The sequence below is a fragment of the Coregonus clupeaformis genome, chromosome 8, assembly GCF_020615455.1.
Source record: "Coregonus clupeaformis isolate EN_2021a chromosome 8, ASM2061545v1, whole genome shotgun sequence".
NCBI classification, from domain to species: domain Eukaryota; kingdom Metazoa; phylum Chordata; class Actinopteri; order Salmoniformes; family Salmonidae; genus Coregonus; species Coregonus clupeaformis.
Window position 1 is genome coordinate 7,847,067 of NC_059199.1, and position 25,765 is coordinate 7,872,831.

The following is a 25,765-nucleotide window of genomic DNA, read 5'->3' on the forward strand; positions in this document are numbered from 1 at the left end:
TCAAATACTTATTTCCCTCATTAAAATGCAAATCAATTTATAACATTTTTGACATGCGTTTTTCTGGATTTTGTTGTTGTTATTCTGTCTCTCACTGTTCAAATAAACCTACCATTAAAATTATAGACTGATCATGACTTTGTCAGTGGGCAAACATACAAAATCAGCAGGGGATCAAATATTTTTTTCCCTCACTAATTGTTTTTATACGCAGTCAGTTTCCACAGCCACAAAGTCAAAATTGGTTACAGAAATTAGCATTTTGGTCTTGATTTAAGGTTAGGCATAAGGTAGGTTAGCAGTGTGGTTAAGGTTCGGTTTAAAATTCACATTTTAAAGAATACATTTTAGAAATGGGCAGGGTTTATGACTTTGTGGGTATACAAGCTAGTGACTACCCAAGCACACAAACCTGTAAAACCCATAACTAAGCTTAGATCAATGTCTAGTGGAAAGCTACTCCCATTTATTTTGCACCCAACATCCATTGCATCTTTCTTTCAGTAGTCATTGTTACAGTGATACAATGTTACAATATAAAGTTGAACAATGACATTCTCTGTTCTCAATAGTGTGGGGCATACAGAATGTACCCTACCACAGCAATTTATTCAGTGCACTATGGCCTGGTTCCATTGCTAGATTTGAGCAGTGTTTTTTTCTTACATTTCAACATCAACACAGACTGAAGAAAATAGACCATTAACATATTTGAGGGCAAAAAGTCAATTTTATTAAAAATGTCCATACAACATTTATTAAAATCTATTAAAATTACTATTTGATCCACTTCCATTTGGGTCCGGGTTCAGGGTGAGCCAGGGGTCCCAGAGTTGAAAATAAATACATAAGAGTGAAGCTGCAGGGTACCATCACTTGCTCTCTCCTCTTTCTCCCTTTTTGTGTTTTCCTCTTCCCGCACTGACTTCGTTCCTCACTCATCACAGTGAACCAGATAAAAGTAGGGATGCACATGTGGTTCAACACTGAACACAGTAGGAAAACAAAGTGTGGATGCACTGGAATAAAAGGATGTCTACTCAATTGTATTTAAAAACATGACTGACTGTAACAGCACTATGTAATTTGATGTCTTAATTTATGCGTACCATACTAAAGCATAGTTCTGTCTGTGTCAGAGTCCCTCTGTAGTGTATGATACTGCTTGTATGAACTTGTAACAAATGACTAGTTTCGCCTTTGAAATGTTATTTTGTCTGTGTGTGTACACGTGTGTGTGTGTTTGCCAGGGTCAAACTGGGAACAGTTAAAAATAGAGGACATAATTGTGTGTGTATTTAAGAAACGCTAAAATAATGGAGAAAAATGTGTGTGTGTTTGTGTGTATATGGACGTGTGTGTGCCTGTGTACACATGTCTGGTGGGGGTTTGTAGATCTTCCATAATTCATTGAATTAAAAAAGAGCTTAGCTCGCTCAGCTCCTACAATCTCTCTCTTCCTCTCCTCTCAATCACTCCATACATTCATCTCTCTCCAACTCTATCGGCGGGAGAATCTGTTCTTGAAAGCTTTGATAGTTTTGGCCATCATGGGGGCGATTTCTGCAAGACAAACAGACGTGACATTGTAACAGCAGAAAAGTTAGCCACGTAGACATGTCCTCTCAACACAGATTAAAGTCAAAATGTTTTATTTATTTATTTACATGAATGTTGAGTCCAATATATATTTCTGCACCCATTTTCTCACACACGATACTCACTTTTGACCTGTGGCTTGTTGTCTCTTGCGCTGGGGCCACCCCCACCGCTGGGACCTGAGGAGCGAGAGGTCTCAGGGGGACTGTCGTGAGAGGAGGAGTGGCTGGGCTCAGCCGAGTGAGAGCTATAAGACATGGCTGGCCTTATTCTGAAGAAGAAAAAAAAACAGGAAGGTCTACCCAATCAGTGTACAGGGAAATACAAAACAGTATAGTTTCGTAATAGTATGTTTTCAAGTCTGGGGGGCATTATAAGCTCCATCTCTGAGAACTATTAAGCGATATGATCAACATTTCAAGAAAGTTTCTATTTGCTCTTCTTTACTCATGTAGCCTAGTCGCTATATATCCTCAACCTGTCGTCGGATTGAACTACTGTCTCGCTTTCTTTTCCTGTCAGGCTTTCACAATGTCTCTGAAGCTCGCCGTCTCCCTGCATATTCGGAACAGCCAGAAAACGTCAGAATGTCTGTCTCTATTCCATTTCATCCTCCAGTGTTGAACCTTTACAATATCTTATGACCATTCATTCCTCAAACAAGACATATTTGGGTCAAATTTTGGATACAAATATGATGTAGTGCATATTATCTTAAGTTAGCATTCAGCCAAGCATTTCTGTGTAAATGAAAATGTAAGTGCCAACATAAAATGTTTGATGGTGGTGGAGACATGAAAGAAATTCCGGAATGTTTGTATGTGCTCCTCTTCTCTTTTAGCCTCTCTATCCTCACCCTGTCGTCAGATTGAACACCGGAAAATCTTTAGCGGCAGTCTCTTGCTTTTCCTGTTTAACATATGGTCCTCTGGCTACTCTGGCATCCCTGAAGCTGTGTGTCCTCCTGTAAGTTCGGAATAGCCAGAAAACGTCAGGGGGAGTTTCAACATTTTATTTCAATGTAAGGAATCGTAACCCCTCTGCGTGAACTTGGTAACCTTTAGAATTCCCCATGATGACATTGCAACAATTCACATAGAATCATAACGGTCAACTTGTAGATGAAAATATGATGTAGTGGACCTTTGAGAATAAGTTTGAGAGTCTGAATTACATGTTAGCATATAAAGTTACCATTCAGCCAATCATGTCTTCGTATATGGAAATGTAAGTAGGGAAAAAATAAACATGGAAGTGCCAACATGCACTACTATAAAGTGTTTGATAGTGGTATGCACACTAGTGTCTACATACTTGATCGGAGCAGCAGCTGCGGTGGAGCTGGCGGTGGAGGTGCTTGTGGTGCCAAACTTCTCCTGTCGCCGGCGGACATCACGTGGAGGTTTGGCGACGGAGTTCACAAATGCCATTTTAACCTGTCGACCTGCGAGGAAAATACACACATATACATAAACATATGCTCACTCAAAATAAACACCCTCAGTACACTTTCATTGATGAAATAACTCTTAGTAATAACTACTGTATAGTAGGATTCAGCTCATAGATAGGACATAGAGAAAGCACCTTTGGGCTTGTTGGCATGGGCCGAGCTGATGTTCTGGGTGAGCTTGCGCAGGCGCTCCTCCCGCTCGTCGTGCTTCCGCAGGTACATCTCCCGCCACGATTCGTACTCCTGGGGCGTCTCACCCTTGAAGTCCCGCTGGCAGTGGCGTTGCCAAAGCTCATCAGAGTCCTCCATAAAACACTGAGAGGAAAAATGTGGGTTAAAATTATAAACTACAAGTACAATACAATTTACAAGAGTTTTGACATCAAATACAGTGCCTTCAAAAAGTATTCATACCCCTTGACTTATTCCACATTTTGTTGTGTTACAGCCTGAATTCAAAATTGATTAAATATATTTTTTCCTCACCCACCCATCTACACACAATACCCCATAATGACAAAGTGAAAATATGTGTTTAGACTTTTAGGCAAATTATTGAAAATTAAATTAATATTAATTAATTAATATGCCATTTAGCAGACGCTTTTATCCAAAGCGACTTACAGTCATGCGTGCATAAAATGTTTTGTGTATGGGTGGTCCCGGGGATCGAACCCACTACCTTGGCGTTACAAGCGCCGTGCTCTACCAGCTGAGCTACAGAGGACCACGAAATCTAATTTATGTAAGTATTCACACCCCTGTCAATACATGTTAGAATCACCTTTGGTGGTGATTACAGCTGTGAGTCTTTCTGGGTAAATCTATAAGAGCTTTGCACACCTGGATTGTACAATATTAGCCTATTATTATTTTCAGATTTCTTCAAGCTCTGTCAAATTGGGTGTTGATCATTGCTAGACAACCATTTTCAGGTCTTGCCATAGATTTTCAAGCAGTCAAAACTAACTCTGCCCCTCAGGAACATTCACTGTCTTCTTGGTTAGCAACTCCAGTATATTCAGTTTCTTTTTTTATCCTGAAAAACTTCCCAGTCCTAAACGACTACAAGCATACACATAACATGATGCAGGCACCACTGTACTTGAAAATATGGAGAGTGGTACTCAGTAATGTGTTGTATTGGATTTCCCCCGAACATAACACTTTCTATTCAGGACAAAACGTTAATTGCTTTGCCACATTTTGCAGTATTACTTTAGTGCCTTGTTGCAAACAGGATGCATGTTTTGGAATAATTGTATTCTGTACAGGCTTCCTTCTTTTCACTCTGTCAATTAGATTAGTATTGTGGAGTAACTACAATGTTGGTGATCCATCCTCAGTTTCCTGTTTTAAAGTCACCATTGGCCTCATGGTGAAATCCCTGAGCGGTTGCCTTCCTCTGCAGCAACTGAGTTAGGAAGGACGCCTGTATCTTCGTAGTGAATGGGTGTATTAATATACCATCCAAAGTGTAATTACCATGCTCAAAGGGATATTCAATGTCTGCTTTTCTTTTACCTATCTACCAATAGGTGCCCTTCTTTGCGAGGCATTGGAAAACCTCCCTGATCTATGTGGTTGAATCTGTGTTTGAAATTCACTGCTCAACTGAGGGACCTTACAGATAATTGTATGTGTGGGGTACAGAGATGAGGTAGTCATTCAAAAATCATGTTAAACACTATTATTGCACACAGAGTGAATCCATGCAACTTATGTGACTTGTTAAGCACATTTTTACTCCTGAACTTATTTAGGCTTGCCATAAAGGGGTTGAATACTTACTGACATTTCAGCTTTTCATTTGTAATTAATTTGTGAACATTTCTAAAAACACAATTCCACTTTGACACTATGGGGTATTGTGTGTAGGCCAGTGACAAAACATCTAAATGTAATCAAATTTAAATTCAGGCTGTACCACAACAAAATGTGGAAAAAGTCAAGGGTTGTGAATACTTTCTGAAGGCACTGTATATCCTCCAATTTAGTAGTGAGAGTAAATACCATTCATTGCTCAAAGCATTACAGTTAGGAGTCAAGTTTTTATTTGTACATTTCACCTAGGGTGTTCCTGGTATACAGTATGTCTTGGCAGGGAATGAGAGCTTTTGTATTACAAGCTCACTGACCATATCGTACTGGGTGAGGGTTTGTGCATTTATGTGTGAGACGCTAGGTTGATTGTGTGTGTGTGTGTGTGTGTGTGTGTGTGTGTGTGTGTGTTACCTGATTGCACTGCTCAATGCGGTAAAGCTGTTCTGGAGTGCATCGCTCTAGTACTGGTTCCAGAATCTCAAAAGGCACGCCTCCCACCTCATCAATTGCTGGACAAACATACAGTAAGCATCTCATTATACAATTACACAAATCAGCAGGGTGTCCAGTATCTCTAAGATAAACAACGATAGTGTGATTTGAAAATAGAGGCATGAACAGAGCTGTGGTTAGAATACATTTCCTGGATTTAGACAACTATAAAAGTCCTAGGGGAGTAAGGCACACTAACAGTTAATGTTCCGTGGGGGTGTAACGTTAAAGAGGACGTCAGGTGTTGCTCTTAGTTTTGGTGAAATGATTTTATGAGTGTGTGCAAGTGGATCTAAGTGGGCCAGCAGCCATAAGAATCCACACGACAATTAAGTTGGTGGTGTTTGAACAATAGCCCATTATAAATGGGGTAAGTGATCCATGTCTTCGCCTTCTCTCTTTTGGGAGATGTTAGGTATACTATATTAACATGTAATTTACACTTGACTAAGTTAACTAAATACAGTACCAGTCAAAAGTTTGAACACACCTACTCATTCAAGGGTTTTTCTTTATTTTTACTATTTTCTACATTGTAGAATAATAGTGAAGACTATGAAATAACACATATGGAATCATGTGGTAACCAAAAAAAGTGTTTTAAAAAATCAAAATTATTTTACATTTGAGATTCTTCAAAATAGCCACCCTTTGCCTTGATGACAGCTTTTCAAACTCTTGGCATTCTCTCAACCAGCTTCACCTGGAATGCTTTTCCCACATATACTGAGCACTTGTTGGCTGCTTTTCCTTCACTCTGCCGTCCGACTCATCCCAAACCATCTCAATTGGGTTGAGGTCGGGGGATTGTGAAGGCCAGGTCATCTAATGCAGCACTCCATCACCCTCCTTCTTGGTAAAATAGCCCTGACACAGCCTGGAGGTGTGTTGGGTCATAGTCCTGTTAAAAAACAAATGATAATCCCACTAAGCCCAAACCAGATGGGATGGCGTATCGCTGCAGAATGCTGTGGTAGCTATGCTGTGGTAGCTATGCTGGTTAAGTGCGTCTTGAATTCTAAATAAATCACAGACAGTGTCACCAGCAAAGCACCCCCACACCATAACACCTCCTCCTCCATGCTTTACGGTGTGAACTACACATGCGGAGATCATCCGTTCACCCAAACCGCGTCTCACAAAGACAAGGCTGTTGGAACCAAAAATCTCCAATTTGGAATCCAGACCAAAGGACACATTTCCACGGGTCTAATGTCCATTGCTCATGTTTCTTGGCCCAAGCAGGTCTCTTCTTATTGGTGTCCTTTAGTAGTGGTTTCTTTGCAGGAATTCGACCATGAAGGACTGATTCACACAGTCCCCTCTGAACAGTTGATGTTGAGATGTGTCTGTGACTTGAACTCTGTAAAGCATTTATTTAGGCTGCAATTTCTGAGGCTGGTAACTCTAATGAACTTATCCTCTGCAGCAGAGGTAAGTCTGGATCTTCCATTCCTGTGGCAGTCCTCATGAGAGCCAGTTTCATCATAGCGCTTGATGGTTTTTGAGACTGCACTTGAAGAAACTTTCAAAGTTCTTGAAATGTTCCGTATTGACTGACCTTCATGTCTTAAAGTAATGATGGACTGTCGTTTCTTGCCATAATACGGACTTGGTCTTTTACCAAATAGGGCTATCTTCTGTACACCCCCCTACCTTGTCACAACACAACTGATTGGTTCAAACGCATTAAGAAGGAAAGAAATTCCACAAATTAACTTTTAAGAAGGCACACCTGTTAATTGAAATGCATTCCAGGTGACTACCTCATGAAGCTGGTTGAGAGATTGCCAAGAGTGTGCAAAGCTGTCATCAAGGCAAAGGGTGGCTATTTGAAGAATCTCAAATATAAAATATATTTTGATTTGTTTAACACTTTTTTGGTTACTACATGATTCCATATGTGTTATTTCATAGTTTTGATGTCTTCACTATTATTATACAATGAAAAAATAGTAAAAATAAAGAAAAACCCTTGAATGAGTAGGTGTGTCTAAACCTTTGACTGGTAGTGTATGTGATAACAGAAAATGAAATAGTGTCAAAAGCAGACAACACTCACAGTCAATGTTGTTTTGTAGCACCCTGATGCACTGCTCGTACAGACTCATCATCTTGGGCAGATAGGACGTCTTTGAACCCGAGTAGACCGTCATTTTAGAGTTAAAGCGCCTCCCAGTGAAGCCGGTGTCCTCCTCAGCGTCATTTGACACAGGACCTGCCGGAAAGAGGTGAAAAGTTTGAAACATGAGAAATTGCTGACAATCAGAACTAACTGGTTTAGGCCTATAGAGAAATACATACTGTATCTGAATACAAATTTTCCCAAATTACAAGTCCAGACAAGTCCAACACATACACAAACTGTACTTCCAATATCCACGCTAGCATACTACATAGAATGAATCACTGTGAATCACTGTATTGGGAATGCATTCTGTTGTACACTAGTATGGATATTGGATCAAATCAACTTTTATTTGCCACATGCTCCGAATACAACAGGTGTGTAGACCTTACAGTGAAATGTTTACTTACAAGCCTTTAACCAACAATGCAGTTTTAAGAAAAATAAGTGTTAAGTAAAAAATAGGTAAGTAAAAAATAATTAAAGAGCAGCAGTAAAATAAAACAACAGTAGGGAGGCTATATACAGGGGGTACCGGTACACAGTGAATGTGTGGGGGCACCGGTTAGACGAGGTAATATGTACATGTGGGTAGAGTTAAAGTGACTATGAATAGATAATAAACAGAGTAGCAGCAGCGTAAAAGAGGGGGTGGGGGGTTGGGGTGGGGGACAATGCAAATAGTCTGGGTAGCCATGATTAGCTGTTCAGGAGTCTTATGGCTTGGGGGTAGAAGCTGTTAAGAAGCCATTTGGACCTAGACTTGGCGCTCCGGTACCGCTTGCCGTGCGGTAGCAGAGAGAACAGTCTATGACAAGTGTGGCTGGAGTCTTTGACAATTTTTAGGGCCTTCCTCAGAGGTCCTGGATGGCAGGAAGCTTGGCCCCAGTGATGTACTGGGCCATATGCACTAGCCTCTGTAGTGCCTTGCGGTCGGAGGCCGAGCAGTTGCCATACCAGGCAGTGATGCAACCAGTCAGGATGCTCTCGATGGTGCAGCTGTAGAACTTTCTGAGGTTCTGAGGACCCATGCCAAATCTTTTCAGTCTCCTGAGGGGGAATAGGCTTTGTCGTGCCCTCTTCACGACTGTCTTGGTGTGTTTGGACCATGATAGTTTGTTGGTGATGTGGACACCAAGGAACTTGAAGCTCTCAACCTGTTCATACAACAGCCCCGTCGATGAGAATGGGGGCGTGCTCAGTCCTTTTTTTTCCTGTAGTCCACAATCATCTCCTTTGTCTTCATCACGTTGAGGGAGAGGTTGTTATCCTGGCACCACACGGCCAGGTCTTTGACCTCCTCCCTATAGGCTGTCTCATCGTTGTTGGTGATCAGGCCTACCACTGTTGTGTCGTCAACAAACTTAAATGATGGTGTTGGAGTCGTGCCTGGCCATGCAGTCATGGGTGAACAGGGAGTACAGGAGGGGACTGAGCACGCACCCCTGAGGGGCCCCCGTGTTGAGGATCAGCGTGGCAGATATGTTGTTACTTACCCTTACCACCTGCGGGCGGACCGTCAGGAAGTCCAGGATCCAGTTGCAGAGGGAGGTGTTTAGTCCCAGGGTCCTTAGCGTAGTGATGAGCTTTGAGGGCACTATGGTGTTGAACACTGAGCTGTAGTCAATGAATAGTATTCTCACATAGGTGTTCCTCTTGTCCAGGTGGGAAAGGGCAGTGTGGAGTGCAATAGAGATTGCATTTGTGGATCTGTTTGGGCGGTATGCAAATTGGAGTGGGTCTAGGGTTTCTGGGATAATGGTGTTGATGTGAGCCATGACCAGCCTTTCAAAGCACTTCATGGCTACAGACGTTAGTGCTACGGGTTGGTACTCATTTAGGCAGGTTATCTTAGTGTTCTTGGGCGCAGGGACTATGGTGGTCTGCTTGAAACATGTTGGTATTACAGACTCAGTCAGGGACATGTTGAAAATGTCAGTGAAGACACTTGCCAGTTGGTTAGCACATGCTCAGCGTACACGTACTGGTAATCCGTCTGGTCCTGCTGCCTTGTGAATGTTGACCTGCTTAAAAGTCTTACTCACATCGGCTACGGAGAGCGTGATCACATAGTCATCCGGAACGTACCCACACACAGATATACACACAGTGTGAAGGACTACGGCTGTTACGCTGACCGTACTACTGCCACACCGGCAGTCAGGAGTCATGACCGCAGTCAAATTCCATGTGACTGTTGAATCACGGTAACTAGGCTTCTCCAAAACTGCGCTCTGATGCCTCTGATGGTCATTAGTAGCCTACCAAACATGCTAACGGCCAGTTGCTAATGGCTGGTACTCAGCGCGCTATTGTCCCTCTAAATCACTCTGACATCAATGCAAATGCAATCAAAAATCAAATCAAACACTTCATGAGAGCACTGCTGGCATTCAGAGTTTTAGGGGAATAGGATCACCTGTTGCGCAGAGAGCTAGCTCCTCATAGCTGGTTGACACATGGAATAAAATATGTTTAAAAAAGAGGATCCCGTCAGCTTTCTATTGGCTAGGCCTCCTATATTTATTTCTCAACTTTCCATATATTAAGCACATTGTTTGCTTTACAACTGGAGTAGCCTACCTGGCTGGCATGAAAATGAACCGCGGGAAAAGCGTCCTCCATTTGCTATTCAAGTGCATATGGATGAGATGAGAGATTTTTTACCCTGCCCCTGTTCCGACAGGTGCATGATAATGGCCCATTCTAAATCACAACTAATTTCACACATATTATTTAGTATACGTAAAGACCAGTGCTTGATTTGTAAAATCGGGAGGTGCCGGAACAAAAAGTGAGCTCAAGAGGGGGGGGGGGGACCTGGGGAGCTCTGAGGTACCGCATGAGAATAAATTTTTTTAATAGTAATCACCTTTATAATAAAGCATTGCATGCATATCATCATCGCATTAGCGTAATGGCATAGAGGAGAATAGTTGAGGTACTTACAGAAGTTGCAAACATAGGGAACATTTTTAGTAGCCTAGGATCCCAGAAAAATGTGTCCTTTTATAAACGCATTTCATGCAATTCTAAGTCATTTTACATGACTGGAGACTGGCAGAATCTTTTTTAATACCGCACAAATGATCTAAATGACAGGCTACTTTGACACTGACAAACTGAGAATCGGAGATCAATAAAAACGACCTTGTCTTGAATCCATCAATAGCCTAGGCCTACAGTAGGTGTGTGTAGAGACGCTCATATTGTAGGCTAATTATAGTCCTAAAAATGCTTTCCAATTTCACTGACTCACCCAATGATGCCAAAAGACTATCTCTTGTTTTACTTTGTAAAAATAATATTTGGAAGTTGATCAAATATTTTGGTAGCTTACAGCATACGGATTAGAGTCTGCAGGAGCCATTTGCTTTCCAACCTGTGTTTTCCCACGACTGTATTTGAAATTGTGCGAAAGGCCTGTTTAGTCTGCATGCTGTTCACTGACAGAATTGCTGCACGTTCCTGACTGTAGGCTATGCCTTGTTATTGGGCTACACACAAGCCACAGCTAGGCAAAAATAAATAAATAAAGAAGCTATTGATCCTCTGCGGCTAAATTATATTACTGGGCTTCTAAATTATTTCAATTTATAAGCCCAGTTATTGCGCAATCGCGTGTGAAACAAGAGTTTTGACTGACCACTATATAATAAAAGCAAATCCCAGCTTTCTCATGCTGCTATATTTCTTGCTAAATTCTTAAATTAAGCAGTGTAGCCTACCTGGCATATTAAAAAAGTACTGCACGTAACCATTCCCTATTCGAGTGCAGGCTATGGATGACTTTTTTTGTGGGCCATTCTAAATCAAAAATAATTCCATACATATATTAGTAGGCTATATGTGACCAGATTCAATTGAGAATACTGCGTGAGCATATTATCAAGTGCTTGTCAAATTGTGAATAAGAGTGTGTGCAGCCTGCACAAGAAACAGAGCAGAGCGCTTCCCTTTCATGCAACTTTTTTCAAATCATAAGTAGTCGCATCACGCAGCCTTAGAATGTATTAGAAATCAAAACATAACTAAAGTTGCATAAATAACTCTAAATTAAGCATATAGAAGGACCTGTTTCTTTGTTAACCGCTCAACACAGAATAGCCGCATGTGCGCACTCCCTCGAAAATCGTTTAGGGAAAAATATCCTTTTTATTTCATTCAGCTATGTTCAATTGTATTGTTCTTACTATGAAATAATGCCAAGGGAATTCTAAGCAAATCTTACCTGCTAAATGAACTAGTGTAGCCCACAGCCATATGGCATAGCCAGATCAGGGCCTAACATGAGGACGACTCAGAATATGCTATTCTGTTCTTCTGAAATAGGCTACATTTTCTTCATATCATAATGTTTCTTTAGACCTGCCTAAAATAATGGATTTATTGTGATGGTGTAGGCTATATTAAATGGATTTATTATACTTTTTTTTAAATGTAGGATGTTCCAAAAGGTCCACATCCGTGGCTTGTAGGCTATGCGTGGAAGCCTGAGATGCTAAATGTGTTTATGTTAATTAACAGTCAATTACCGTGAGTAGGGCAGTTATTTGAATGACAATCACCGGCTAACAACATTTCATGAGCGCCACAGCCCTAGAAAGAACCCAAAAAATGTTTTGTACCTTTGCGCCGCTGAGGGGACAATGGTGTGAGATCAATGGAAGGCAGAGGTCTGTAGTAAGGCTGGATGGCCGGCAGAGGGATATCAGGAAGTGTGGACACAACCTCGACCACCTGGGGTAAAAGAAAGAGTACATTAAAGAGGAAGAGTTCAGTCAAGAACCTGAGAACAACGTCTCATAATAATATGAGAACTTCAGGGTCAGGGCAACTGGTTAATAAAAACCATACACGATCATAAGGACTTACTGTCCAGCCCCCAAAAATCTGACAGCAAATATAACATTCTCCAATTGAACATACGCATGATCGAGTGAGAGGAAAAGTTCAGTGAAAGTCTGTTCTTACCCTCCTGCGTTTCTCAGGCACCGGGGTCGTTGCCCTCGGGGTCTGGGCTGGATCAGCCTTCTTGCTGCGGCTCCCATTGGCCTTGCTGGGCTTGGACTCTTTGGAGGAGGAAGGACCAGCAGACGAAGGCTGGACAGGCGGACGAGGAGGTGTGTGGTGGTGGGAGGAGGGCCGACTGCTGCTGCCGGGCTTCTTCTTCTTCTTAGTGGGCGTAGGGGCGTCATATGTGAGGAAGGATTCAAATGACATGGTGGGGGTATCAAATGCCTCTTCCGCCTGCTCCTCAGGCGCCTGGGCTAATATAGATGAGTCCCTAGGCTCACGTGACCTCCCTAGAGAATAAAGAGAACAAGGAATGAAGGATGTTATGGGATGTATATTTTTTTTTGGGGGGGGGAAGTGGGTGAAAACAACCCACATCTTTAGGGGTCAAATTAATGGGAAAATGGTAACTATCACTGCATCTTTTAATCAACCATAGCAGTACTGTTACAGAGTGCTGATGAAAAAGACCATGGGTCATCATATCCACAATACAGTAAAGTTCTCATTATCCCACATGTATAAATATAATACATGATTGGAAAACCATCTATTTACAGACCAACACTGACTCAAAGCTTGAAATAGTCATCTATAGAATAGGATGTCATTTGAGAACCAGCCTCTCTGTAAATGTCACAATGACACAGAATTCACAGCGAACTTCTCACAGCGAACTTCTCTCAGCAAACTCACTCGGCAGCACACTCACCATCACTTCCCCCTCTCTTGTCCTTCTTGCGCTCGTGCTGTGTGGAGTGCCGACTGTGCTTGGAGGCCTTGCCACTGTGCTGCGGTTCCTTTTCCACGCTGCTCTTCTTCCCTTCGCCGCCGCTACCACCACCACCACCGCCGCTTGCCTGGGCGTGACGTCGCCGCCTCTCCTCGTCCCGGTCGCCGTGGGAACCGTGATGCTCCCTGCCAGGCTCTTTTAGCGGTTTGGCGTGTCGGACCTCTTTGCGCGGGGGGCTGGGCGCGGGCTCCTGCTCTTCCTCCATGGGGCTCTCGTAGCCCTCCGACTGGTACCCCCCTCGTTGGCTGCCGTGGCTAAGCTGTGGGGGGCTGTAGTGGTGCTGAGGGGGGGAGGGGGAGTAGTTAGTGCGGTAGCCTCTTTCCTCCTCCATCATCTCCTCCTCTTCGTCCTCCTCTACATGAGGAGGCTCCTCCGGGGATAGTTCCCGGACATGTTCGCGGCTCACGTCCGCTCCCTCGGAGCTGCGAGGGTGCGCGTGTGTTCGAACGTCCTTGGTGTTGCCGGGTCTGCGAGGAAGAAGAAAAACATTAAAGCTACACTTCAGTAGAATTCAGATGCAAATACGCTAAGACAACGAAGAAAATGAAGAAGACGACGAAGAATCAGAAGAAATCCCCAAATCCCTCAGTAATAACGTACCTTTCAGCAGACGGGGTAGGAACCAGTTTCTTCCACTTGGCCACAAGGCTCTTCGCAAGATCTCCAGCAAGATCATGTTTCCGGAACGAATTCACTGTTTTTCCTACTCCAGTTTCCTGCACAGAAGAGAACAAAATATAAGCTGAACATAGATAGTAACAGGGTGTCCTCATTATCAGTACATTATGTTTTGACACTGGTGTCATGTGTGTCATTGAGAGCAACGTGGGTGGTTTATATAGATTCAGGAGCTCTAATGGTTAAGTGAGCAGGTCAGTACACTTAGTAGTGCACATAAAACAGGCCACATTAGCATTATTGCCCATCATAAAAGGAAATGAGCATGTTCTGAAGGTTGTTTGACAATATTGAACAGCACATCAACTCCTATAGGGCAGCTGGCTACAGAGGGCCACATCATCCGGTTGCAAAACCAGAGACTGTACTTGGCTTCCTCTTCTAAAGAACACTGGGCAGTGAGTGAGAAACTATGGCGCAATGCAATCAGTGTGGGTCTTTGAGACTAAAAAAAGAGATGCTATCACAATCGTGATATGAGCATTTTTACATTTTAGTCATTTAGCAGACGCTCTTATTCAGAACAACTTAAAGTAGTGTGCATACATTTTCATGCTTTAATCCCCCATACTGGTCCCCGTGGGAATCGAACCCACAGCCCTGGCGTTGCAAGCGCCATGCTCTACCAACTGAGCCACACAGGACCATACATTGTTTCAAAATCTTACCACAAGGATATCCACAGTCATAGGCAGCTCCCCCAGCCTTTTGAGGGTCTTCAGGAGCTAGATAGCGCAAATACAGAAGATTTACAGTACAGTCTGCACACTAGCAAAGTACACACAATTCAGGTATGCCAAAAGGGAGGATATATATAGCTGGTTAAAAGGTAACAGTCAGGTTAATTCAAGGCTCCTGATCATTGAATGAATGAAAATATAGAGACATAACAATATTTACAAAATCACAGCATTGACGACATGGGTCTACTGTGTGAAGCTGTACACTAGCTGTGTAAAAGTGTAGGCCTACTGGTAGTTTGACTTTGTAGGCTATATGTCAAACTGTGCAGTACTTTCAGACTGTATTTGAACCAGAAATTGACAAATGTGCCCAAATTGCGCACTGTCATGGCTCGTCAAGATTTGTCCGTTGTCGTGGCCTATGTGAGGGGGTTGAGGGGGTAGGCTAGCTACACTTATCCGGTGAGGGGGTTGTGTTTACTAAAGTTGATCAGCTGACAAAAATCCACCACGACACTGCAGTGTGTGCAGGGATTGCGTTGTTCAATGAGACACAATGAAGAAACGGTCGATATCACAATAAAGCATCAAGACCCAATATATTGTTTTTGCCCTTAAACTTGGACTGGTCCATTGAGTGAAGTGCAATAATCTAACAACTAGGCCCGCGCTGTTGTTATGTTGTTGTCACTCGATCGCGGAGCTTATAAATTACAATCGTTGTGGTTGTCGTTTCTTGAACGTTAGCTAGCTGGCTAAAGTATTAGCATTTGAAAGTGGCAGTGTCCGTTAGCTACAATGGCTCCATTGCATAAAGTACAGTTCTGCGGACTTGGCAGGTAGCTCGAGGACTAGGTTAAACTTAACATGAACTATGGTTAAGAAACCCTGTTAACGTTAGTTGGCTAAGTTACATATCGTGACGTGATCTTAGAAAAAGCAGTAGTTAGCTACATTCGCGGTACTACCTGCCACGCGACAATATTTGAAAACATTCTAGCTAGCGCAAGCAATCCGCTACAGCCTTGCGGTTCCATTCTGGGCCTTTCGATTATTACCTTGCGAGGCTCAAGGTTTTCGGAGAGCCGAGACTGAAGTCTCTCCACCACTTCTAACAGCTCCTCCGCCATGTTTAGTGCTGGTGTCCTGTGCCCCGGAAGCTGCTTCATTACAGTAGTAGTGGGTCAGCGCCGTCATATCCACTGCTTCAGTCAGCCTGCAGTTGACGTGGAGATTGACGGAACTACGCAGTAAAACAGCTGACAAAGGATAAACCAGACACCTGTTTTAGTTTTAAAGGTCCAAATGCAGCCGTTTTTATATCAATATAAAATATTTTCTGGGTAACAATGAAGTACCTTACTTTGATTGATTTCAATTAAAATGGTCAAAAAGAAGACTCCATAGTGACCAATTCATGTGTTGTCTGAAGCATTTGGTCACATTGTCATGCTCTGATCCCATATCTCCACATAGTTTTGCGAACAGGCCTGTGATGTAGTTTACAATCGAAGATACCTGCTGCATATCGCCAGTTGCTCTCGGTGTATGTATAAGGGCGCTCTCTGGTTGAATTTTAACTTTTAGATTTGAACAATTTTCATTTCCATTTTTAAGGTTAACCACATTACAATGATTTTGAGAGACAAAGGCGATATTATCAGGGCGGCAGGTAGCCTAGCAGTTAAGAGCATTGGTCCAGCAACCAAAAGGTTTCTGATTCGAATCCCTGAGCCAACTAGGTGAAATATCTGTTGATTTGCCCTTGAGCAAGGCACTTAACCATAATTGCTCCTGTAAGTCGCTCTGTATAAGAGTGTCTACTAAAATGTATAATGTTACATTATATTTTTCAGGATTTTGGAAATTCTCCCACGACCCCATTTTCATATCAGGTTCGCAACCCCTAGTTTGGGGCCGCTGTCTTACACTAAAAGGGCATTATCATAATTTTCACAATTTCACAGTATTATTCCAACCTTATAGTGTAGAAATATATAAAACACAGGAAAATCACGTTTTTACTGCACTGGGCCTTTAATATGCTTTTGTGACATCATAATGATATTGGTGATAATGTACTGATATGGCCCTATAGAAATGTTACATCTTACAGTTTTTATCAATCATTTTTTACCATCACCATCATTAGTTATTGCCCTTACAATACTGGTATTGAGATGCTAATGTATTAATAATCAATACAATTATATTGTTGTCAGTGTCATAGTGCATGCCTCCTTTCCTGTTGATAGAATCTCTACAACATTCGGTGTGTCAACATTACACAACTCCACAAAGTTTTTCCACTACTTTGTTAAAATAGCACCAGAGCCTCTTCCTGATGCGTGCACACACACACACACACACACACACACACACACACACACACACACACACACACACACACACACACACACACACACACACAACACAGAGAGAGAGAGAGAGAGAGAGAGAGACTGTGAGACAACAGAAACTTGAGCACATCATATTGGCATATCCGAGTGACTGAAGGGGGTGGGATGGCAGAGGGCTGGCAACATATGGAGTATTTTTGGTAGGGAGGGAGGGGGTGCCTGTATTTGGAGTTGTAGGGGGTGGGAGCTGGAAATTAGGGAGGGAGGGGGTTTCATTTCATAGACTTGGTTGGACCCTGACTCACTCAAACACTGAACTACAGTGCACTGACAGACAGACAGAGGACAGAGGGACAGAGGAAAGAGGAAGAGAGAGCAACCTGTGAAAGAAAATCAACAAAGCGAAAGAAAGCCAAGAAAGAAACGAAGAAAGATAAGGAAGAAGAGTGAGAGGAAAGTGAGTGGAGAGAGAGGTAAACGCATATTGACTGTATTTTTCTCTAACTATTTGCATGATTCTTCGAGTCATGATTCATCCAACTTGATGAGATAGCCTATCCTAATCATAAAGCATTTATATATAATATGTAATATGTTGACATTAGAAGTTGCACTGCTGCGCTCTTGTATTTCACCAGAACTTTACAACTTAACCATCGCCAATAACAGAAAATACAAGTGTGCAGATATTTGCATGAAAGACATACCCAAATAAGAACCTTTTCACACATTTCATCACCTAAAATAATCGATGTAAACACATTCATTCTAGCATCAACTATACACTATGTAGAATCTGCAGTTGCATTCTATTTCACTCACACTCACACACATTTAATGCGAGGCCAGTTGAAATCAGGATACGAGTGATAGCCTACTTGAGGGGGGGTTAACTCATTCCAGCTCTAGCCTCAAAGGCACAGAGTGTTGCTCAGCATCTATAAATAATCTCTGGAGATAGGCATAGGAATTCTGACACTGGGGGAGGTAGGAGTTGGACGCATGATGGCATTGTGTCCTGTACAGAGCTCCTGCATGCCAGTGAGTTCTGGCCTTTGAGATTTTGCATCAACACTGGTAAACAGCAGGTGGTGTTAGTGCTAATGATCATTCTTCCTGGCTTTGTGTTTGTTTTGTCACGGTGTCACCTACTCAGCTACCTCTGCCACGTTCCAATATCTTTCCCGTCGACTTTGATCCATCTCTGCTATTTTCCTTATGTTCATGCCCTTTTCATTTCTGTCCTCCTTTTGCTTTAGTGTCATAAGCTGTTCTCTCTGTTCCTAACCTACCCCATATGATGTTTTTCATAGGATCTGGTAGTTCATCTTTCTTCCACATTATTGTGCTGTTTTCCTACCAATTCTGACCCTCATCATCCTCGGCAAAGACATACTTGCAGTATGGAGGTTATGGCACACTCGGATACTCCAATACACATTTGAGAAGTACACTCAATCACATTTATTTATAAAGCCCTTTTTACATCAGCAGATGTCACAAAGTGCTATACAGAAACCCAGCCTAAAACCCCAAACAGCAAGCAAGGCAGATGTACACCACAACCTCCCAACAATAAGCTTTGCCTCAGACCTCAACTAGCTTATATAATTTTTACAAAGATTCACATGCATACTGTATTTGATTCTCTGCCTCTCTCCCTCCCCTCCTACTCATCCTCTCTGAACTTGATGTTTTCAAATATCCCCGGTCAGTGCAGTGGACGATGCTTGTGACTGGGCTGTGTTCCCCCCACATGGAGAGGGGGACAGAACAGCAGCTGTTGTTGGTGTTATATGAGAAAGAGCTGACACTGGGAGTTAGTTACATGCCAAAGGGAGGGTGTGAGTAGCCACCTAGTTGGATGTCGCAACACATCCCAAAAGAGATGAAACAGCAGTGACCAGTGATGTACTGTACCACTACTCATATCTTGTGACAGACTTTACAAAATCGAGTAGATGGCCAGAGGCCACCGCTTACGCAAGATTTGTTCTGGGTGCTGAAATTATAGCCTACCATTACTGACCTATAGCTGGTCCACACCAGAGATTCCACTGTGCACAGACATCAATTCAACGTCTATTCCACGTCATTTCAATGAAATTACATGGAAACAACGTTGATTCAACCAGTGTGCCCCCAGTGGGATGAGAATTATTGGAATGATTGGGGGAAGTGATCCCTGACAATTTGACTTAAATTGTTGACCGGCCAGGCAACAAAAGTTGAGGCTGCTTATCTAAGAAAGAACCTGATATTTCTGAGACCACTTTCTTAAATCTTCTCTGCTGGTGGACAAGAACCTGACCACCAAATGAAGACATTGGCAAAGGTCTTAGAATATTCAGCAAGGTTCTAGCAATGTAGCTAACAATGTCACGTGATTACATCAAATTAAAAATAACCTTCACATAGCACATTAATCCTCACAAATATCTGGAACCAAGGTTGGTCACAGCTGCTGTGTCATCCCCCATAGTGGGCGCCCCATGGCAAATAGACACAACAATAGCACAACATCAGACGTCATCACGGGAACCAACAATAGCACCACATCTATTTATTAAAACTGGTACTTCATATAGCATAGTACATTGAGCAAATGTACACATTTTACATTTACATTTTAGTCATTTAGCAGACGCTCTTATCCAGAGCGACTTACAGTTAGTGAGTGCATACATTTTCATACTGGCCCCCCGTGGGAAATGAACCCACAACCCTGGCGTTGCAAACGCCATGCTCTACCAACTGAGCTACACAGGACCTTACACCACTTATAGGTCAAGGATGATTGGTGACCCATATTCACTGCTTTTGTGGGTGATCTGTAAACAACAGTCTGGACATAATAGCCTTGGCTGAGGGTCAATCTCCGACAGGATCTCCATGTATGTCTTTTCATAACATGTGGTGGAAAGCACCTGCACTCCGACATGCTGTTATACTATGGCTCTGGCCATGGAAAGGTATTCTGTTTACTGAGATCATAAGCAACATGGAGTGAAAAATCTCCATTTAGCCTATCTGATTTGGTTTTTGAGAGAGAACAAATGTCCTTTCGCACCAACTGTTGTCACCTTCTCACCAAGCTGCTTGGCGATGGTCTTGTAGCCCATTCCAGCCTTGTGTAGGTCTACAATCTTGCCCCTGACATCCTTGGAGAGCTCTTTGGTCTTGGCCATGTTGGAGAGTTTGGAATCTGATTGATTGATTGCTTCTGTGGACAGGTGTCTTTTATACAGGTAACAAACTCCCTTTAAGAGTGTGCTCCTAATCTCAGCTCGTTACCTGTATAAAAGACACCTGGGAGCCAGAAATCTTTCTGATTGAGAGGGGGTCAAATACTTATTTCCCTCATTAAAATGCAAATCAATTTATAACATTTTTGACATGCGTTTTTCTGGATTTTTTAGTTGTTATTCTGTCTCTCACTGTTCAAATAAACCTACCATTAAAATTATAGACTGATCATTTGTTTGTCAGTGGACAAACGTACAAAATCAGCAGGGGATCAAATACTTTTTTCGCTCACTGTAGATATTTACATGAAGGCAGGGTAAAGTGACTAGGCATCAGGATAGATAATAATAAGAGTAAAACAAGGACAGAGTAGCAGCAGCATTTCCAGGTTTTGGTCCTCTAATGTTGATGATAATGACGCTGTACCCTTGTAATCAAAGGACGAGTCATGATTAAGTTGTCCCCCTATGATCCCTTTTATTGCCTGTGATCCTTTGTATTGCCTCTGAATACAAAGGATCTGTTACAGTCACTAAAGGGATTATATTTGTACGTGCCTGTCCTGTTGTCATAGCGAATGGGGTGGAATACTCTTGTCCATGGCAACTGGGCCAGGACTCTATCCTGTATCGGGGAGGCAAGAGATCATAGTTTTATATCTATAAAGGCCACAGTCACAGCATGTCCTTCTTTGTTTGTTTACAAAGTGATAAGCGAGTAATTTGGGTATAGTGAGTCAAATCACTGGGAGGATATGATGAGGGGCAGGTATGGGGTGTGGAACCAGAGAGGGGGTTTACTGGGTAGTAATCCAAGGGGCAGGGGCACCGCTATGCTCGCTTTGCCCTTAGTGTATTTTTAGGTGACATGAGCGCGCCTGTGTATCTGTGATTGAAGTTGCCATGGATGTTGAGCTAGTGAGATGTGTGTATTTTTCCAAGTATGTGTTCCAAGTGTGTGCTTAGTTTGTCATTATGATTGAGACACTTTGAAACTTGTATAACCAGCATGCGTATAAGCAACGTTTATACAAAACTAAGGGACTATAGAGGATCATACTGAATATTTTTCAAATGTCCTTCTAAAACTTCCCTCAAATTTCTCACGTTTTTATATAGGGCCATTTAAAACATGAATAAGATTCCCAGTTGTTCTGTTGCTGAAATATAGTGGGAGTCTGTGTATGAGTATGAATACAAGCACATGTATGTCTGGCTGCAATAAACCATAAACCTGACCCGAAGCACCCCTAGAAACCTGCAGCTGTCAATCACAACCCCTCTTTTTTTAGACTCCATCTGTGACAGAGAGAGAGATAAAGAGTATATGTTGTTACTGTGTTGCCATGGTCTTTTTCTCTGATGTTGTGATACTTAGTGCTTTTTCTCTTCAATTTTTCAGGTCCCGTGTGCTGTCGCACTGAAACTGACCAACCCCACCTACCCACCACCCTTACACACCGGTGTCCGTCAATCTATTCGTCTTGTGTTCCCCTTCTGTCAGCAGTAGAGAACACATAGCTAGTCCAACAGCCAGTCAGTGTGTCAGTCACTCAGTGTTACAGTGGGTGTTTGTCAGTGAAGAAAGTCCACCTTATCACACTCAGTAAAAAGTCTGTTTTGTCAATTTGTTGATTAGTTGGTCCGTTGGAGTCCTCATCCCTCAGTGCTTCAGTCAGCACTCGAGAACCAAAATCTTTAAACCCAACTGTCAAAGTAGCTGTCGCCATGGCCCCCAAGAAGAAGGCCAATCGTACAAAGATTGCCATGGAGCCAGTTGTCACCCAGGTGACCACTGTTACCACTCAGATGGCAGGAGGAGTGGTGGTGGTGGAGGGCGTGAAGAAGATCGAGGAGATGGCCGCACTGGATATCGTGCAGCTCAACCACCTCAACCTCCCACTGCCCCCTCCCATCATCAAGCCCGGAGAAAAGGGCCTGGGTCTGGGCTGTGAGGTTACCCGCCCCCTCCACGGCAATGCCCTGCTGGAGGAGCTGAGCCGCATGCGCCAGGAGCGCTTCCTCACCGACCTGGAGCTGGCCTGTAAGACCAAGGCCTTCGACGTGCACAAACTGGTCATTTCTTCCGTCAGCCAGTACTTCCGGGAGGTCCTGGCCAAGGACCCTGGAATGAAGCGTCTAGAGCTGCCCTCACTCTCCCCCCTCGGTAGGTTTCAAACTAAACCACCTAGCATCTATAGCTGATATTTATTAAAGGCAGGAACAGTCTTGTTTGGAAACATATTTGTCAAATCCGCATTAATAGACAAAAACACATGAATAAAGTGATGATGTTGTCCACCTATTCCCAGGCCTGGCCAACGTGATCACCTTTGCCTACCTGGGCCGCGTCCACATGTCCCTGTACACCATCGGCTGTACTGTGTCAGCTGCTGCCACCCTCCAGATCCCCCAGCTGCTCCAGATGTGCATGGACTTCCTGCTGGCTGAGATGAACGTGCAGACGTGCGTGTACGTGTGGAACATCTCCGCCGCCTACGGCCTGATTCCCGTGCGCGATGCAGCCCGCCGCTTTGTGCTGGAGAACTTTGTCGCGTTCACCGAGACACCCCTGTTCAACCAGCTGACCCTGGAACAGATCACAGCCTTCCTCCAGGAGGACAGCCTGCTTCTGCCATCTGAAGTCACCGCCTTCCAGGTCAGCTCAGCTCACCATGTTTCCTCATTCCCTACCCCCAACTACAGCCATTTTGATCGAAACCTAAATCCAGCCTCAGACCAGCTGTTAAGGACATGATATAGCCACATGACCCTAGTACATAGACACTTGCCAGGCTATTTTACATCCTACTGTGAATAGAAATACTCAGTCAGTATAACTCACTGTATGTATGGTTATTAATACACAATACCAGTAGGGATGAGAGACTTAGCAAGGAAGCAGAGAGGGAGCGGTATTTATAAACCGAATCGAATAGGATTCTAAGTATAGTTCTGGTTTCATTCAACCACAGTTGGCCATGAAGTGGCTGGACTTCGACCCCAAGCGCCAGGTGCACGCCACCGAGCTGCTGTCCCACGTGCGCTTTGAGACCATCCCCGCCAGCGAGCTGGTCAGCGAGATCCAGCCCGTGGCGAGGATGATGATGGACCCTCACTGCCACCGCTTGCTGGTGGACGCCATGAACTACCACCTGCTACCCCACCAACAGAACACGCTGCAGTCTCGTCGCACGCAGGTGCGTGGCGGACAGTCCACCCTGCTGACTATTGGGGGGCGTCCCTCCATCACCGAGCGGGCACTGAGCAGAGTGGTGAGTGTGGGGGATCTGGTGGGGGGCTAAACGTTAGGCAGAGGTCAAAGACATGATGAAGTAAACCAACATTTTAGAAGACTACTGTTTCACCAATCACCATGATTCAACAGTCTTATCCAAAATGAGAAGTGCTAAGTTGTTGACGTATGATTCCCTTCCAGGTGCTGTGGAGAGACCCACGTGAGGGTGTGGCCACCTGGCGCCACCTATCCCAGCTGCCCGCTAAGAGCTTCAACCAGTGTGTGGCTGTGATGGATGGCTTCCTGTACGTGGCCGGAGGAGAGGATCAGAACGATGCACGAAACCAGGCCAAGCACGCTGTCAGCACCCTCAGCAGGTACATGGATATCCTGTATATGTATGAGCAAACACCCACACATGAGAAAGGTCACTGACCAGGTCCAGACCTTAACATACCGTAAATATAACAAGGCAGTAAAGCATACTTGAGTGTTCCTTGATTATGTGTAGATTTCATTTCACTTTAGACAAATGTATATTCTGACTCAACACTGTTAATCTCTTGCTCCTCAGGTACGACCCTCGCTTCAACACGTGGCTGCATCTGGCTAGCATGCGCCAGCGCCGCACCCACTTCAGCCTGGTGGCCACCAGCGGGCGCCTGTACGCCATTGGCGGCCGCAACGTGGAGGGCCTGCTGGCCACCACCGAGAGCTACCTGCCCTCCTCCAACACCTGGCAGCTCAAGACGCCCATGGAGGTGCCACGCTGCTGCCACGCCAGCGCCGTGCTGCCCTCCGGAGACATCCTGGTGACCGGCGGCTACATCAACTGCGCCTACTCTCGCTCCGTGGCCTGCTACAACATTGAGACGGACAGTTGGAGTGAGAAGGCCAGCCTGGAGACACCCCGAGGCTGGCACTGCTCCTCCACCTTGGGAGGGAAGGTGTACGTGGTGGGTGGTAGCCAGCTGGGCCCCAGCGGAGACCGTGTGGACGTCCTGTCCATGGAGGTGTTCTCCCCGGAGAACGGTGAGTGGAGCCGGGCCTCCCCCCTGCCCCTGGGCGTGAGCACAGCAGGCCTGTCACCGCTCGGGGAACAGCTGTACCTGCTGGGTGGCTGGAACGAGGCCGAGAAGCGCTACAAGGCGGCTGTGCAGAAGTATACCCCAGCAACCGACAGCTGGTCCATGGCGGAGAATCTGCCCGAGGCCACTGTGGGTGTGTCCTGCTGCACCCTGACCCTCCCACCCCGCCACGCCCCCCGCAGGCAACAGCACCACAACACCCCAGCAACCAAGGAGGAGCAGCTACAGCCACAGAGAAAGAGCAGTGAGGCCCCACAGCCCATCACTGCCTGAGAGCAAGATTTAAAAAAAAAAAAAAAAAAGGGAGAGAGAAGGAAGATGGAAGGGAGGAGTGATAGAGAGGTGGAGGAGAGAAGAGAGCTGTAGATAGAGGAACAGAGCAGGAAAGGAAGGAACATGAAAGATGGAAGGAAGAGTGAATAATTATGAACTCTTTTAGTGGTATGATAACAGTACATTAGGGAGTTCAATAAAATGGGGCCTATATGGTTGTTGAATGTGAATATGACTAAATTAAATCAATTTGCAGTATGTGTACAATATGTATTGCAGTTAGTAATGTGGAACATGTTAGAACTGTGGTGATTACGTGTGTGCATGGTTGCAAGAGTGTGTACATTCTGGAGTGAATGATAGTGTCTGGGTGTTATACATGAAGCCATACAATCTTATGACAAATATTGGAATATGATTTTCAGCAAAACTTTAAACATTTCTCATTAAATAGAATCAGTTAAAATAATCTATATTTATAACAGTACTGTAAAGTCTGTATTAGCTCAGATTTTTTATTTATCATACAGTATTTAAACATATACAGTGGGGGAAAAAAGTATTTAGTCAGCCACCAATTGTGCAAGTTCTCCCACTTAAAAAGATGAGAGAGGCCTGTAATTTTCATCATAGGTACACGTCAACTATGACAGACAAAATGAGAAAAAAAAATCTAGAAAATCACATTGTAGGAATTTTAATGAATTTGCAAATTATGGTGGAAAATAAGTATTTGGTCAATAACAAAAGTTTCTCAATACTTTGCTATATACCCTTTGTTGGCAATGACACAGGTCAAATGTTTTCTGTAAGTCTTCACAAGGTTTTCACACACTGTTGCTGGTATTTTGGCCCATTCCTCCATGCAGATCTCCTCTAGAGCAGTGATGTTTTG

General features: G+C 43.8%; 2 protein-coding genes across 4 annotated transcripts; one reads left to right on the forward strand and one right to left on the reverse strand.

Annotated features, from left to right (window-relative positions):
• Positions 1-710: 710 nt before the first annotated feature.
• LOC121571510 (elongin-A-like) lies at positions 711-15,877 on the reverse strand. 2 transcript variants are annotated; one of them, XM_041883006.2, is made up of 12 exons: positions 15,725-15,872; positions 14,652-14,708; positions 13,906-14,021; positions 13,225-13,772; positions 12,471-12,802; positions 12,125-12,236; positions 7,431-7,586; positions 5,288-5,385; positions 3,187-3,367; positions 2,914-3,043; positions 1,725-1,870; positions 711-1,563 (listed from the first exon to the last, which is right to left on the reverse strand). In XM_041883006.2, the coding sequence occupies exons 1-12, from the start codon at positions 15,833-15,835 to the stop codon at positions 1,502-1,504; spliced, it is 2,049 nt and encodes a 682-aa protein (XP_041738940.1). In that variant the 5' UTR covers positions 15,836-15,872; the 3' UTR covers positions 711-1,501. The 2 variants fall into 2 exon arrangements, with proteins under 2 accessions (XP_041738940.1, XP_041738942.1); XM_041883008.2 differs by lacking the exons at positions 711-1,563; positions 1,725-1,870 and adding an exon at positions 1,877-2,563 and having other exon boundaries at positions 15,725-15,877.
• A 1,439-nt stretch (positions 15,878-17,316) lies between these two features.
• On the forward strand, positions 17,317-25,163 carry LOC121571509 (kelch-like protein 31). Of its 2 annotated transcripts, none has more exons than XM_041883005.2 (6): positions 17,317-17,483; positions 21,674-22,438; positions 22,584-22,930; positions 23,247-23,546; positions 23,711-23,886; positions 24,084-25,163. In XM_041883005.2, the coding sequence occupies exons 2-6, from the start codon at positions 22,000-22,002 to the stop codon at positions 24,868-24,870; spliced, it is 2,049 nt and encodes a 682-aa protein (XP_041738939.1). In that variant the 5' UTR covers positions 17,317-17,483; positions 21,674-21,999; the 3' UTR covers positions 24,871-25,163. The 2 variants fall into 2 exon arrangements, with proteins under 2 accessions (XP_041738939.1, XP_041738938.1); XM_041883004.2 differs by having other exon boundaries at positions 17,444-17,499.
• The last annotated feature ends 602 nt before the right edge of the window (positions 25,164-25,765 follow it).

Coding starts and splice junctions, on each gene's coding strand:
- LOC121571510 (XM_041883006.2), bottom strand. CDS start 15,835: ATGAAGCAGCTTCCGGGGCACAGGACACCAGCACTAAACATGGCGGAG. Junction 3,044..3,186: donor CCATGCCAACAAGCCCAAAG/GTGCTTTCTCTA, acceptor TTTTCCTCGCAG/GTCGACAGGTTAAAATGGCA. Junction 1,871..2,913: donor GCAGCTGCTGCTCCGATCAA/GTATGTAGACAC, acceptor TTTCTTCTTCAG/AATAAGGCCAGCCATGTCTT.
- LOC121571509 (XM_041883005.2), top strand. CDS start 22,000: ATGGCCCCCAAGAAGAAGGCCAATCGTACAAAGATTGCCATGGAGCCA. Junction 22,439..22,583: donor GCCCTCACTCTCCCCCCTCG/GTAGGTTTCAAA, acceptor ACCTATTCCCAG/GCCTGGCCAACGTGATCACC. Junction 23,547..23,710: donor AGCGGGCACTGAGCAGAGTG/GTGAGTGTGGGG, acceptor ATTCCCTTCCAG/GTGCTGTGGAGAGACCCACG.